This window comes from Xyrauchen texanus, chromosome 24 (assembly GCF_025860055.1).
Source record: "Xyrauchen texanus isolate HMW12.3.18 chromosome 24, RBS_HiC_50CHRs, whole genome shotgun sequence".
Classification (NCBI taxonomy): domain Eukaryota; kingdom Metazoa; phylum Chordata; class Actinopteri; order Cypriniformes; family Catostomidae; genus Xyrauchen; species Xyrauchen texanus.
Window position 1 is genome coordinate 36,181,592 of NC_068299.1, and position 12,940 is coordinate 36,194,531.

Consider the following 12,940-nt stretch of genomic DNA (forward strand, 5'->3'; position numbering starts at 1 on the left):
CAATATAAATCATAATTTAATGAAAACTTAAACCAAAACACACAAACATAAACACACACATGACGGACATGCCCGTAAATTCTCTCTCTCTCGAACCATCGTCACCGGCCACCTTTATCCCTCGCGCGCCCCATCAGGCCGATTGGGGACCCGGCGTGCGACATTCCAGCCCGGCCCCGCCCCCCTCCGCTCCACAGTCATGTTTAATGTGTTTGATCATGTGTTTCATGTCATGTAGTCCCCTGGTCATGTGATTGCCTGTTTCCCTCTATGTTCATGTGTCATGTCCTCATTGGCTTATTGTCTAGTTATCTTATTATCAGTTCTGTCTTGACATTAACAATTGGATGTTGTATTTTGGCTTCGCTATCCACCTTGTTTTTCAGCGAAACTAGGGCGCCACCACAATCAACCTTGAATATGGACCACTTCCGGCATCATCCACTTCCAACTATTTTGGCGATACAAAAATACAACATTATGCTGCTTTATATAACATGCTGACAATATACACCACAGCCACAACATACAAACCATCTGCCTAATATTGTAGTGTTAGATAAAAACAATGACCAGAAACATGTCAAGAAGTCCACTTGCGTTAGAAGAAAAACAGAGATAGTACTTTTAGAAAAAGTTTAATATTTATCTCAAGTAATACTTTTCAAAATATTTGTAATTTAACAATCTGCAGTACAGTTCTCTAGGGTTCATCATTTTTCTCACGTCAAAGAACACATACGAGCTGAATATTTCATAAAAGCTCATACATATTGACATTTGTTGGAAAATTTGAAACCATAGATATATACTTATAGGTAGATAAACAATTAATTTACATTTTTATACAGTAAAAACATTTTTAACAATTGTACCTACATTTAATCAAAAAAAGTACAGCATATTTAATAATTTTACAAATTCTGCATAAAAAATAGATTTCTGTACAAAAACATCTTTTGCACCTACTTCAAGTCAGCAGCACATGAAATAATAAATGAACGAGAATGGCGAGTAGCACGAATGTTGGTTCGAATGCAGTTTTGTAGCTCGACAGTCGCGAAACTATTTTACAGTCGTGAGAAACCAAACCAAACAAAAAACAGTATTGCAGCAAGCCTGAGAAAAGGCAAGACAGATTGCAGTGTTAGAAGAATTAAATCACCCACCATTCGGTTCATCAAACAAACACACACACACACACACACACACACACACACACACACAAAACAAAGTTTGACAGCTTGATGCAATGGAAGATGTTGAAACAAAAACAAAAAACGTTCTTAAGATTGAAAATACAATCAATGTGAAATTGATATTTGATATCCAATAGCAAATCTACAACGATGTCATTGTGCACATTTATGCTAAAAAGCCGTTGATGTGTAGCACGCGAGTGCATATGGTAACATTGAAAAAACAGGCATCAGGTATTATTTCACATGGAAAAATGGGAGCGCTTACAGTTTTTAGCACATGCACTGAAGTCAGCAAGTTCATGACATTTAAATCACAGTGAATATGCACCCCAGAAGCCCTACGCTCTTAAATTCGGTTAATAAAGTAATGATGTGGGTCATTGGAAACCAGTATGGCCCCGTCATGCTTCTGAATCTAATAAGGCAGTGTTTCTTTGAGTAAGTTCGATTTTAACCCCACTGATTTTGTATTTCAGACGGGGTCTAGGGGTGTTGCGAGGATACACACTGGTTCAAACAGGTATAAAAAAAGAGAAGAAATGGACAAATGCGTCAACTCGTGGGCTCAGATCACTCTTGTATAGGCATCCACACATAGATGAGAAATGAAATAAATCAAAAATTGTTCTTCTGCACAAGAGGTATATTTTAATACGTAATGGAAGCAAATTGGTGAGCAAAGCTATGATTTGAACTCAAAGATGAAATGTAATTTTTCCGAGCATTACGTTTATGCTGTTCAAAGCCATAAACCAGACGTGCCATGATGAAATCATGAACATACGTGCATGGGGGAGTGCTATGTGATTGATTGATTCCAAAATGATCATAACAAAATGAAAAATGTGGATTTTAAAGACAAAAGGTTCAATTGTGTCCTTATCACCTTTGTAAACATAAACAGAACGTCATTTCAAAAATAAATTCAGCCTGTCTCTTGATAGCCGTAGCGTGACTTCATGCTCTCTATGGATATGGGTTTAAATGTTTATATACATATGGTCTGTAAAACCCTGTATATTATTGTTTTCGATTTGTTTGTTTCTTTCAATACACTGATTCCATATCCGTTTCATACTAGTGCAAAATTTGTGCGATATAAAGTGTTTCTCTCTTTCAACACAATGGTTGAGAGTTCTGTCTGACCCCCAGAGATTAAGTCTCATTTAGACTTTTGTTTTGTCACCCCGTTGTTCGAAGATCTCGATTAAGTGTGCTAAGCCACAGTAGTCCAGTTGCGTTTGCATTTTGTGGTTTGTCTTCACTGAAGAAAATGCATGGTGTCGACAATTCTGTGGCATTCAAAGACACTTGAGTATCTTTCCCAGGATGTCTCTTCTTAACGTGGGGAAATGTAAAAAAACAAACCAAAAATACAAGACAAAAGCGAAAGGTGTGGGAGTGGGGGGGCATAATTTAAGTGCCGTGTACGGTACAGATCCCAGAGAGCATGTTGACCACACTTCTGAGTTTTGTTCTTTGAAAGTCTTGTTTCTTTGATGTTTGATTTGTTTGATTTTGATCAATTTTAGCAATTTTTCTGTAAAAAATAGTCGTCGTTTTCATTTGTTTGTCGTCCATTGTAAGAGCTTGTGATAAAAGTCTGCATAGCAAAGTGCAGTCTGTCATAAAGGAGTATTGGCATCTGGTACCTGCCTCTCTGAGGAAGAGGAGCATGTCGGTCCACAGCTGATACCGAAGGCTATACTACTGTGCAGACTGTATTGAGGGTCGTATCAAACCTCACAGCCTTTGCTTCTGTCGGCTTCATGTTTGTATCGTACATGGGATTCTCAAATGAAGCTTGCCCATTGGTGTTCTCGTGTCCCGCGTATCCGTTGTACTGGACTTTTGGTCTTGTTCTGTAAAGAAGGGGAAAAAAAAAAGAGTCAAATGGTTAGGATGTACACTTCTACTTCCATTGCCAAACTGTATATTCAGAAATGTTTGAGTAATTTGTTAAAGGTGCACTCAGAAATGTTTTGTTAATGTTGTTCTGCATACTGAGGTGAAGCATCATGTAAAAGCAATAGTTTATGTAAAAAAATTAAAATTAAAATACTGCGTGCACCTTTAATATTAAAAGGATGGTTCACCCAAAAATGAAAATTCTCTCATCATTCGTTCACCCTCATGCCATCCTAGGTGTGTAAGACTTTCTTTCTTCTGCAGAACACAAAGATTTTTGGAAGAATATCTCATCTCTGTAGGTCCATACAATGCAAGTGAATGGTGATCAGACCTTTGTAGCTCCACAACTGTAGTTTAAAACTCCAGTGGTTAAATCCATGTCTTCAGAAGCGATATAATAGGTGTGCATAAGAAACAAAATATATTTTTAACACAATATTTAAGTCATTTTCCCCCCTCTAAATCTCCATTTTACCTTTCACTTTTACATCTTAAAGTGAAAGTAAAACTGGAGATTTTGAGTAAAAGGAGGACTTAAATATTGTTATTTTTCTCACCCACACCTAATATATCGCTTCTGAATATATGAATTAAACACTGGAGTCATTTGGATTACTTTTATGTTTCCTTTATGTGATTTTTGGAGCAATAAAGGTCTGATCGTATGGACCTACAGAGCTGAAATATTCGGCACTGAAAAATAAAGAAAGTCATCCACATCTGGGATGGAATGAGGGTGAGGACATGATGTGAGAATTTACATTTTTGGGTGAACTATCCCTTTAACATTCCTTATCTTACAAACATATTTTGTACTTTATGGAGGAACAACATAAACATTAGAAATGTTAGATAAAGCCTAAAATAAAATAACATGATGTCCTTTTCCAACAATGGGGGAGTGACAAATGTGTTAGCCGGGTTAAATTCAAACTTTGACTGCCTACTACCTATTAAATATTAATCTTTAGAAAACGTCCACTGTGTCGCTAAAAGCGAGTAAAACTTTCTCCCGAACAGATGAGGTTTTTAAGGTTAATGCTCTTTTGAATTTTAAATCAACAAAACCACCTAAAACCTTAAACCTGACCCATAGTGTTATACAAGGCAAATGTGAGATGAAATACACAATAGCTGAAGCAACCACGTCATTTTGTGGTGCACCTATTACACTTCCTGCTCATGTGTCAGCTCTTCAGGACTCGTGTCGCAAACGTAAATCTGTATCGCTTTATAAACCATGCACTATATTAAGAGTGTTTAGATGTCATAAGATAGCATTGTATGTGGAACAGGGAGAAAAGTAAGTGTTTATGAACTGATAATCTGCCATTTTACCTGTTATTGTGTGAAAGGGAATAAAAGTCACTGTTGTTTTAGCATCTCTAGTGTTCATTTCACCGGTAAACTGCAGCGATATGTACAACGAGCCACATTAAAATCATTTTGAAAAGTAACTTGATTCAGTAACTGAAGACATAATATGCCTTGGACTTGCAATATGGATTACTTTTATAGTGCAATGCTCACCGATTTAAGATTGGCTTTTTGGAGGTTGACTATAAATTACCATTCACTTTCACTGCAAGGGAAAGTTTGGCAGAATGCTGCTATTCTCATTTTGTGTTTTACGGAAATAAATAAATAAATGTATATATATATGTGCCCAATCTATTTATTATATATACAGTACTTACTTGCATATGAACACAATTCATTAACTACTGCAAGCTAAAACCCAGATTAATATAGACTGTCGGCAATAATGGAGGACAAACCATCACCATTTTAAAATTGCCCTCAATATCTGAATGGAAACACTGCTTCCTCTCCTCAACAATAATTAAAACCATTAAAAACCACATTTACCCAAGGTCACTGACATCTTGATGCTGTAAAATATGAGTACTTTAACCGATTCCCAGCCTTCCCTCGGCTGCCAGTTGGTGACATGATTTATGATCTCGCTCAAATTGCACACTCTCAATTGAAATAAATGACCAACATCCCATGCCCAATTCAAATTTCTTCTGGCTAACGGCAACTAGCGCATCACCACATCAGTCGAAATTCAATCTCATGATATTCCGGTGGCAAATGTACACAAAAACAAATAAAGAGAATGACTAGAGACTTTTAGTTGCTCAAATTATGGCTGACAGAAATGACGATCTAATATGGGACTACAAGAAAGTAGGTAAATCACTTCATTTCCCACAATTCCAGCACCAAGGTGGTTTGCTGGTCTCAGCTGGTTTAAGCTGTTTTCCCAGCCTGACCAGCTGACTAGTGCCCAAAACCTTTCTAAAACCATCAAATCAGACCAGCCTTACCATCTTATGCAGGCCGGGACACCAGCAAACCACCTTAAACAGGGCTGCCTCAGACGAGATGAGTAAATAAAATCAGACAATGAAGATGAGGCTGAACAGGGGTCGTTGCCTGTTGCGTTCGCTTTCGAGGGTCTTACCTGGAGTCGGCCAGGTCTTTGGGTCTCTCATTGTCATCTGTGCCATGTGATAGTGCCCTGCCAATTTTATTTATTTTAATATCGAGGAACTGTCATGGTTCATGACAATTTTGTCAAATTCTTTTGCTTTCCGTAGGAAAACTCCCATGCTTTAGTTTTGGCATTGCTTTTATTTGAACTCAATGACACAATGTGTGAGAAGTTGTAAAAAGATTTAGTCGCAATTACAGACTTTGCACAGGAGTTTCCCCTTGCTGCATCGGCACAATGCCATTTCACATCCATTATAGACAATTAACATCAAGACATGGCAAAAGACAGTGAAGTAAGCTCTTACCTATGTTTGTAGAGGTAAAAGGCAAACCCTGATAAAATGAGAGCAAAGAAGGGCACTAGAATGGCAGCTGCCACCGAGCTGCTGTTTGTGCCATAGTAAGGATTCGACGAATCCATATCTGTGGTAATTAGACCTAAGGATCAAAGAATTCAGAGAAAACAAATCTTAATTTGTAGAAAATACACTCTGCATGCTTAGTTGAGTGAACGTGTCTTTCTTGTTGAAACAGGAAGTTGGGGTGTGACATATCAAAGGGCTCTTTTCCCTTTTTTTTTTTTAATTGCCACTAGCCCAACAGTCTGGTTCCAGAAGTTAAAAATACCATTTATTTATTTTATTTGATAATCTTTCATAGGAGAATTACGTTTTAGCGATAGCTTCTACATATTTCAAGACAGACCTACCATGAGTTCTGAGGCTGTTAAACAATGGTATCCAACTTTTTCCTGAACGCAGAAGTGTTCCACTATTCGACTAATTTCAAGAGTTTTCCAGAGTTTTCACTCACATCGACGTATATTCTTAGCGGGTCATGTAATGTTTCAGGTATTACATTTATAAAAAGTGTGTAGATATCATGAAGTGTTGGTATGAGGATAGTTTCATTGCTATCATTAATTATTCTGAGTTGTTATGACAACAAACCATGACACAAGTTGAGCCTGAAATTCAGTTTTACTCCAAGTAACACTTAAATGGTTGTTGTTCTCCATCTGATTCACTCAGTTTGGCAGTTTTTACTTGGCGTCACAAGACCAGAAATAGAAATTAGAATCATCATGTCACCACCCAATGGTTGCTCAGGAAAATTGTGGATATTCTTAATAGTTCCTGGTTAAGAACTTCACTTCCCATGATCCTGAAGAGAAATGCTTCAATCAGGGATTTGCAGCAAACAAAGTGCACCAAAAGAGCACTGCAGTGACCGCCCACTCTCGTTACGCACTGTGAGGATCGCAAACGGGTTGCTCTTCCTACAATCTCAAACTACTTGTATATTTTCAAAAATCTTACTATTTTGCAGTAAACGTCAAATATATTTTCTATACTTATAAATAACAGCTTTAAATCAGATTTCCAGTTTTAGTCAGATTATGTTATTTGCGGTCCTTCATGAGATTGTAACCCATGAAGAAGTACATAAATGTGTACCTATGTATCAAATATTTTTTGCTTCATGTCAAAGTATATATTATTGTGATTCACCTCGGAGCTGGTTGGTTTAGTTCATGGCTTAGAACTCTTTTGTGAAGACTTCAAATAGAAACAAATGAATGGAAAAAATACTTGCGGAACCAAGATATCTGAAAAAGCACTGTTGCGCTTTAGTGTGGTAGTATGCTATTTCAAAATTGGCCCATGATTTGCTGCATGCTATTGCTAGTCAGTGCCAAGCAATTAGGGGCAGGAGCACTCTTATTCTTTTGCCATGACAAAAATGTGCATATGCAAGACAGTGTCAATAATCAATATTTCTGGTCTGTTTTACCAAAAAAAAAAAAAAAAAAAACTGTGGCCACAGACAGAAGTGACAGAAGCAGTAAGAGTAGTATGGGAAGTATCCCATTCCGATCACAGCCAGTAAGATTGAAATGTGTATACTGTATCTGCAAAATGTTATTCGGCATATTGATGACCTCACAGCTAACATGCATGGAAACCCTTAAGAAAAAATAAGAAAAGAAAGTAATTCTACCTTGTCTTGTTAATTGAAACTTTCCAAAATCCTTGCTGTGTATGTGCCCTTGGTAAACAAACATTTTCTTCTCTGATTCTGCCGTCACCTGTGGAAAACACGTAAATAAAAATAAATAAATAAATAAAACAGACAAGGCTTGTCAGTATGTAAAGCAATGACCAGACCTGATTATCAAGCTTTTATTTTGCCAAGGCAATGCCTGTCAACTGTCTTAGTAGACTGTCTGAGATAAAAGTAATAATAATAATAAATAAAGCTATATATATATATATATATATATATATATATATATATATATAATAAGCTATTTTAAGAAATAAAAGACCATTCAAAATGTATATACTCTGTACTGGAGCTTTATTGCAATTATTACAAAATATGCACTACTTACATATCCATCCATTGCCCAGTTATCGTTTTTGAATTTGTTAAAATATTTTTCTGTTGGTCCTCTTATCTGGTAAACTTTCAACAGTAGATGATTTTCTTCTTTCTTGTAAGTTCCTGTATAGCAAGATATGAAAAAAAAATAGACATATCGATGAAGAGAAATAAAACAGATATAATCTGTCATTTCACCATTATAAACCTGGTTCCCCTTCTGTCACTCACTCGACGTTGTGTTGAATGAAGTGACACAAGGGGTCTTCCTGGGATGCCAAACGTACCTCTGAACCTGAGAAAAGGCCAATGTCAAGTTGGCAGACAGAATTTGCATGCGGTTATAAAGGAAAGCGGGGCTTCGTTAAGATAGCCCCAGCCACTTCACGTCCTATGTGAGAGACATAGTGAGAGAAAAGGCACGGCTGCTGGGCTTGCTACCATGCTAGTCAGTAGCGCCTGTCCCCCCCCTCAGGGGTGCGGGGAACCTAAGGTCTGTATGTGACACCTCTTTGGGGGCGTTGGGGAGGGCTACGTGCAGCCGACAAAGTTGCCTCTAGCACACAGTAGCCTGCTTGCACCGGTCTCGGCAGTTCACGTAACACGGTCAGTGTGTGGCGTTTTTATATGGGACCGCTTGCGTCACTTCATTCGACACAACGTTGAGTGAGTGACAGAAGGAGAACGTCATGGTTACTGTTGTAACCTCCGTTCCCCGAGGGAAGGAACGAGACGTTGTGTCCCTCCTGCCACCGCACTAGACCTACTAATGTAAACGGCCGTACCTTATTTTCGACTCCTCAGTGCAAAATCCTGACTGGCACTCACTGCCCCGCTTCCCTTAATACCTGTATGTCCGGGGTGGGGCATGCAAATTCTGTCTGCCAACTTGACATTGGCCTTTTCTCAGGTTCAGAGGTACGTTTGGCGTCCCAGGAAGACCCCTTGTGTCACTTCATTCGACACAGCGTCTCGTTCCTTCCCTCAGGGAACGGAGGTTACAACAGTAACCATGATGATTTGTTCAAAACATACTAAAGCAATATCAGATAATTTGCTGACTTCAAAAACACACCCTCTTTTTTAAAACTATGCCCTCCTTAGACATCAACACCAAATGCACAAAATGATTGACAGGCAGAGAGCATGTCTGATTGGCTAAAAAGCTGTTTTACCTCTCTGTCAGGTAAAACAATCAATTACAGCACCTTATGTACTGAAGTATGGAAAAACATCTGGTAAATGCAAAAAGGCACCCATGGCGATCAAAACATCCTCAATTCGAGAGAGAAATTCTGTAAGATAAGATGTAATCTTAAGCACTGATGGGAGATCAGAAGTGAATAACGGAATGAGCACTGCACCTTCTTTAAAGTAAGAGTAACTTTCTCTCTCAGAAGAGCAATAAACTACTAAATATGTTCATGGAGGTCAATATTTTGGATCAGTAACATTTTATAAAGTTTATTCATTACAAATATATAAAAAGTCTGGCATCAGTGCAAAACACCTTCACATTATATTGCATCCGAAATCTAATCATCTAAAACACCATTCAGCTTCTAAATTCTGACAGGATGAGCCAGATTCGAGAGTCAATGTAAAATAGCCGATATACGCCTACATTGTCAGTGCTGCTGGCATCAAAACCTGTGAGAAATATCCAACATACCAGAGAGTTTAATCTGCACTCCGCTCTGCTCTAGAAGAGTGATGTTGACTCTGCTTGTGGAGGCGTTGAACGCACTGACTGATATTGTGGCAGCTTGTCTCTTTCCCAGATACTCATAGAATCCAGCCCAACCAGAGTTCAATGAGAACACATCTGCTGGAACTAAACAAAACAACACAAACATTGACATCATTTCACTAAGCTACACAGAAGGAAACGCATCACAAACGGCTTATTTGCAGTTGTCTATACATTACACTGGGATAGGTGGTAGTATTTAAAATAGAAAAAAAAGAAAGACACACTTCACCTTTGACTTGCTACTTAAAAATAACATGATTCACCTTCATTCAGTCAAAGTTTATTTCTGACAACAACTGAACCAACAAAATGGACCAAAGTAAAAAAAAAAAAAAAAAATACAAAAAAAGGATTCATACCGCGAATCTTGTTTTTCTGCAGGTCTGAATCCTCACTGGATTTGCTTGTTATTTTTGGTCCAACTAGGAATAGAACAAATAATTGATCATTTGACATTTGAGGCTGCAAAGTAAACCAAAGATTCTCACTTTAGTTTCTTAAAGAATGAGTCACTTTTATGACAGTTTGACACACTGCGCACAAATAATATATGAAATATTATACATTTTTAAACACGACATTTCTATTGCATGTAACAATGTACATTTTTAAACAGTTTAAGTAATATGTTTTGTTTTGAATATTCTTTTAGTCATTTAACTTGAAACATTTGAAATGCTCACGTCGTTCCATACCAAATAGATGAAAGTCAGTAGCTAATACTACTAAAGTGTTCTGGGTGCAATGGGCATACATGAGTTTAAACCCACAATCCTTTGGTTTGCAGCCTTTGATCTTTTTTAGTACCTTTGCAGACAGGTGGTTTTCCTGACCACTTCCCATCTGTTTTGCAGGTCCTGTGTTCAGATCCTCCAGATAAGTAGAATCCATCTTGACACGTATACACAAGCGTATAGCCTAGTGTGGGCAGATCTATAGCCTTCACATCTACATGAGAAGGCGTATCGGGCTGCCTACATGCATGTGCTGAAAAGTGAAAGATAAAGAAACTTAGGGATGCTCCAATTGATTGATCGCTCAATTGGAACAATCGGAACTCAATCGGATATTAAGTACCTAAGATACAATATGTGGTCTTTTAACTTTCCGTTCGATCACATAATTCCACACCGCCACAAAAATCTTTTTTATCAGTATTACTGTTTAAAGAATGTTTAGACTTATTTACTGGAAAACAGGATCATTTGACATGAGAAGCAAAATGACTTTAGATATTTTGACCTGATATTAGAGAAAGTTTGTAATGTTTATGCTTTCTCTCAAAACAATGCTTAATATATCATAATATCTTTATATTTTTATTAATTATTTTTTTTATTTTGCTGTGCATAAATGTGTTTTGATGGCGCAATAGTCGGCTTTAGGCTTTATGTTTTTCTTAATAAATATTTTTGACTTGATTTCCAGTAAAAATATATAAATGTTCTTAAAACAAGATACTTGAGTAGCAAAACTGCATAAGATATTATATCACAATAAAATATCTTGAATTGTGATTTTTTTTTCTTACTCCATTGGCAAATAATAAAAGTTAAATAAATTTAGCTAGATTTATGCTTAAAATAATAATAATAATAATAATAATAATAATAATAATAATTTCTTACATTTATATAGCACTTTTCTAGGCACTCAAAGCGCTTTACATAGCATATGGATGATGCGACGGCAGCCATAGTGCACCAGAACGCCCACCACACACCAGCTATTGGTGGGGAGGAGAGAGTAGAGTGATGTAGCCAATTCAGGGATGGAGATTAATACGAGGCCATGATAGATAGGGGCCAATGGGGGGAATTTGGCCAGGACACCGGGGTTACACCCCTACACTTTACAAGAAGTGTCCTGGGGTTTTTAATGACCACAGAGAGTCAGGACCTCGGTTTAACATCTCATCCGAAGGACGGTGCCTTTTACAGTATAGTGTCCCCGTCACTATACTGGGGCATTAGGACCCACACAGACCACCCCCTGCTGCCCTCCCTAATACCACTTCCAGCAGCAACCTTGGTTTTCCCCAGGAGGTCTCCCATCCAGGTACTTGCCAGGCTCAACCCTGCTTAGCTTTAGTGGGCAACCAGTCAAGAGCTGCAGGGTGAAATAAGATCAAATATATCAGCCCCCCCCCCCAAAAAAAAACAAATTAATTTTTTTATTTATTTAAGTATTTAAACATTTCGTGCATATTGGACACTTAAACATAAATGATCTGTACTTTTGTTATTAAATGTTTTTATTATTCTGCATAATTTTAGGCCTTTAATATATTATTTTAAAAATGTATTTGAAATTTTACTTTTTGTTAGGCCTTAATAAAATATTTTAAAATAAGTATTTTGCGATATTTTATTTTACTAACTATTAAACTCTCGATAAACTACAGTATAGTTGTCAAAAAATAGTCAACAGCTATTGTATTAAAGGGATAGTCCACCCAAAATTGAAATTTCCTCATGTGTATGACTTTCAAAATATCTTTCAAAACTTTTTAAAATTTATCTTTATAAATATCTTTCAAAGATTTTCTCAGCACTTTAGGTCCTCACAATGCAAGTGAAAGGTGACCAGAACTCAGAAGGTCCAAAAAAAGACAAAGGCAGCATAAAAGGAATCCATAAGACTCCAGTGGTTATATCCATGTCTTCTGAAGTGATATGATAGGTGTGGGTGAGAAACAGATCAATATTTAAGCCCTTTTTTTATTACAAATCTCCCAACCAGTAGGTGGCTGAATGTGAAAGTGAAAGTCACTTCCACATTCAAGTGGAGATTTGTAGTTAAAAAGGACTTAAATGTTTATCTCTTTCTCACCTACACCTATCATATCACTTCAGAAGACATGGATTTAACCACCGGAGTCTTATGGACTACTTTTATGCTGCCTTTATGTGCATTTTGGACCTTCTGAGTTCTGGTCACCATTCACTTGCATTGTGAGGACCATCAGAGCTGAGATATTCTTCTAAAAATCTTAAATTTTTGTTCAGCAGAATAAAGACATGAGGAGTAAAAAGAGAGTAAATGAAGAGAGAATTTTCCTTTTTGGGTGAACTATTAATTTAAATGGGAAATTCAGTTTGCAGAGACAGTGCACAGAGAGATTTCATATAACTGGTTTTGACAGAGCTTTTGATAAAAACTTTTCCAATTCTAATGAAAAAAAAAA

At 37.2% G+C, this 12,940-nt stretch overlaps 1 protein-coding gene across 1 annotated transcript in view; it reads right to left on the reverse strand.

Annotated features, from left to right (window-relative positions):
- Positions 1–655: 655 nt before the first annotated feature.
- Positions 656–12,940, reverse strand: part of LOC127617762 (CUB and sushi domain-containing protein 1-like) — a 496,749-nt gene continuing 484,464 nt past the window's right edge. Inside the window, exons 64-71 of the mRNA XM_052089839.1 lie at positions 10,561–10,740; positions 10,113–10,175; positions 9,673–9,834; positions 8,011–8,123; positions 7,617–7,704; positions 5,921–6,053; positions 5,584–5,640; positions 656–3,064 (exon numbers count right to left, since the gene is read on the reverse strand). Of these exons, the coding sequence (XP_051945799.1) occupies positions 2,905–3,064; positions 5,584–5,640; positions 5,921–6,053; positions 7,617–7,704; positions 8,011–8,123; positions 9,673–9,834; positions 10,113–10,175; positions 10,561–10,740 (956 nt within the window). The 3' untranslated portion in view covers positions 656–2,904. The remainder of the gene's footprint in view (positions 3,065–5,583; positions 5,641–5,920; positions 6,054–7,616; positions 7,705–8,010; positions 8,124–9,672; positions 9,835–10,112; positions 10,176–10,560; positions 10,741–12,940) is intronic.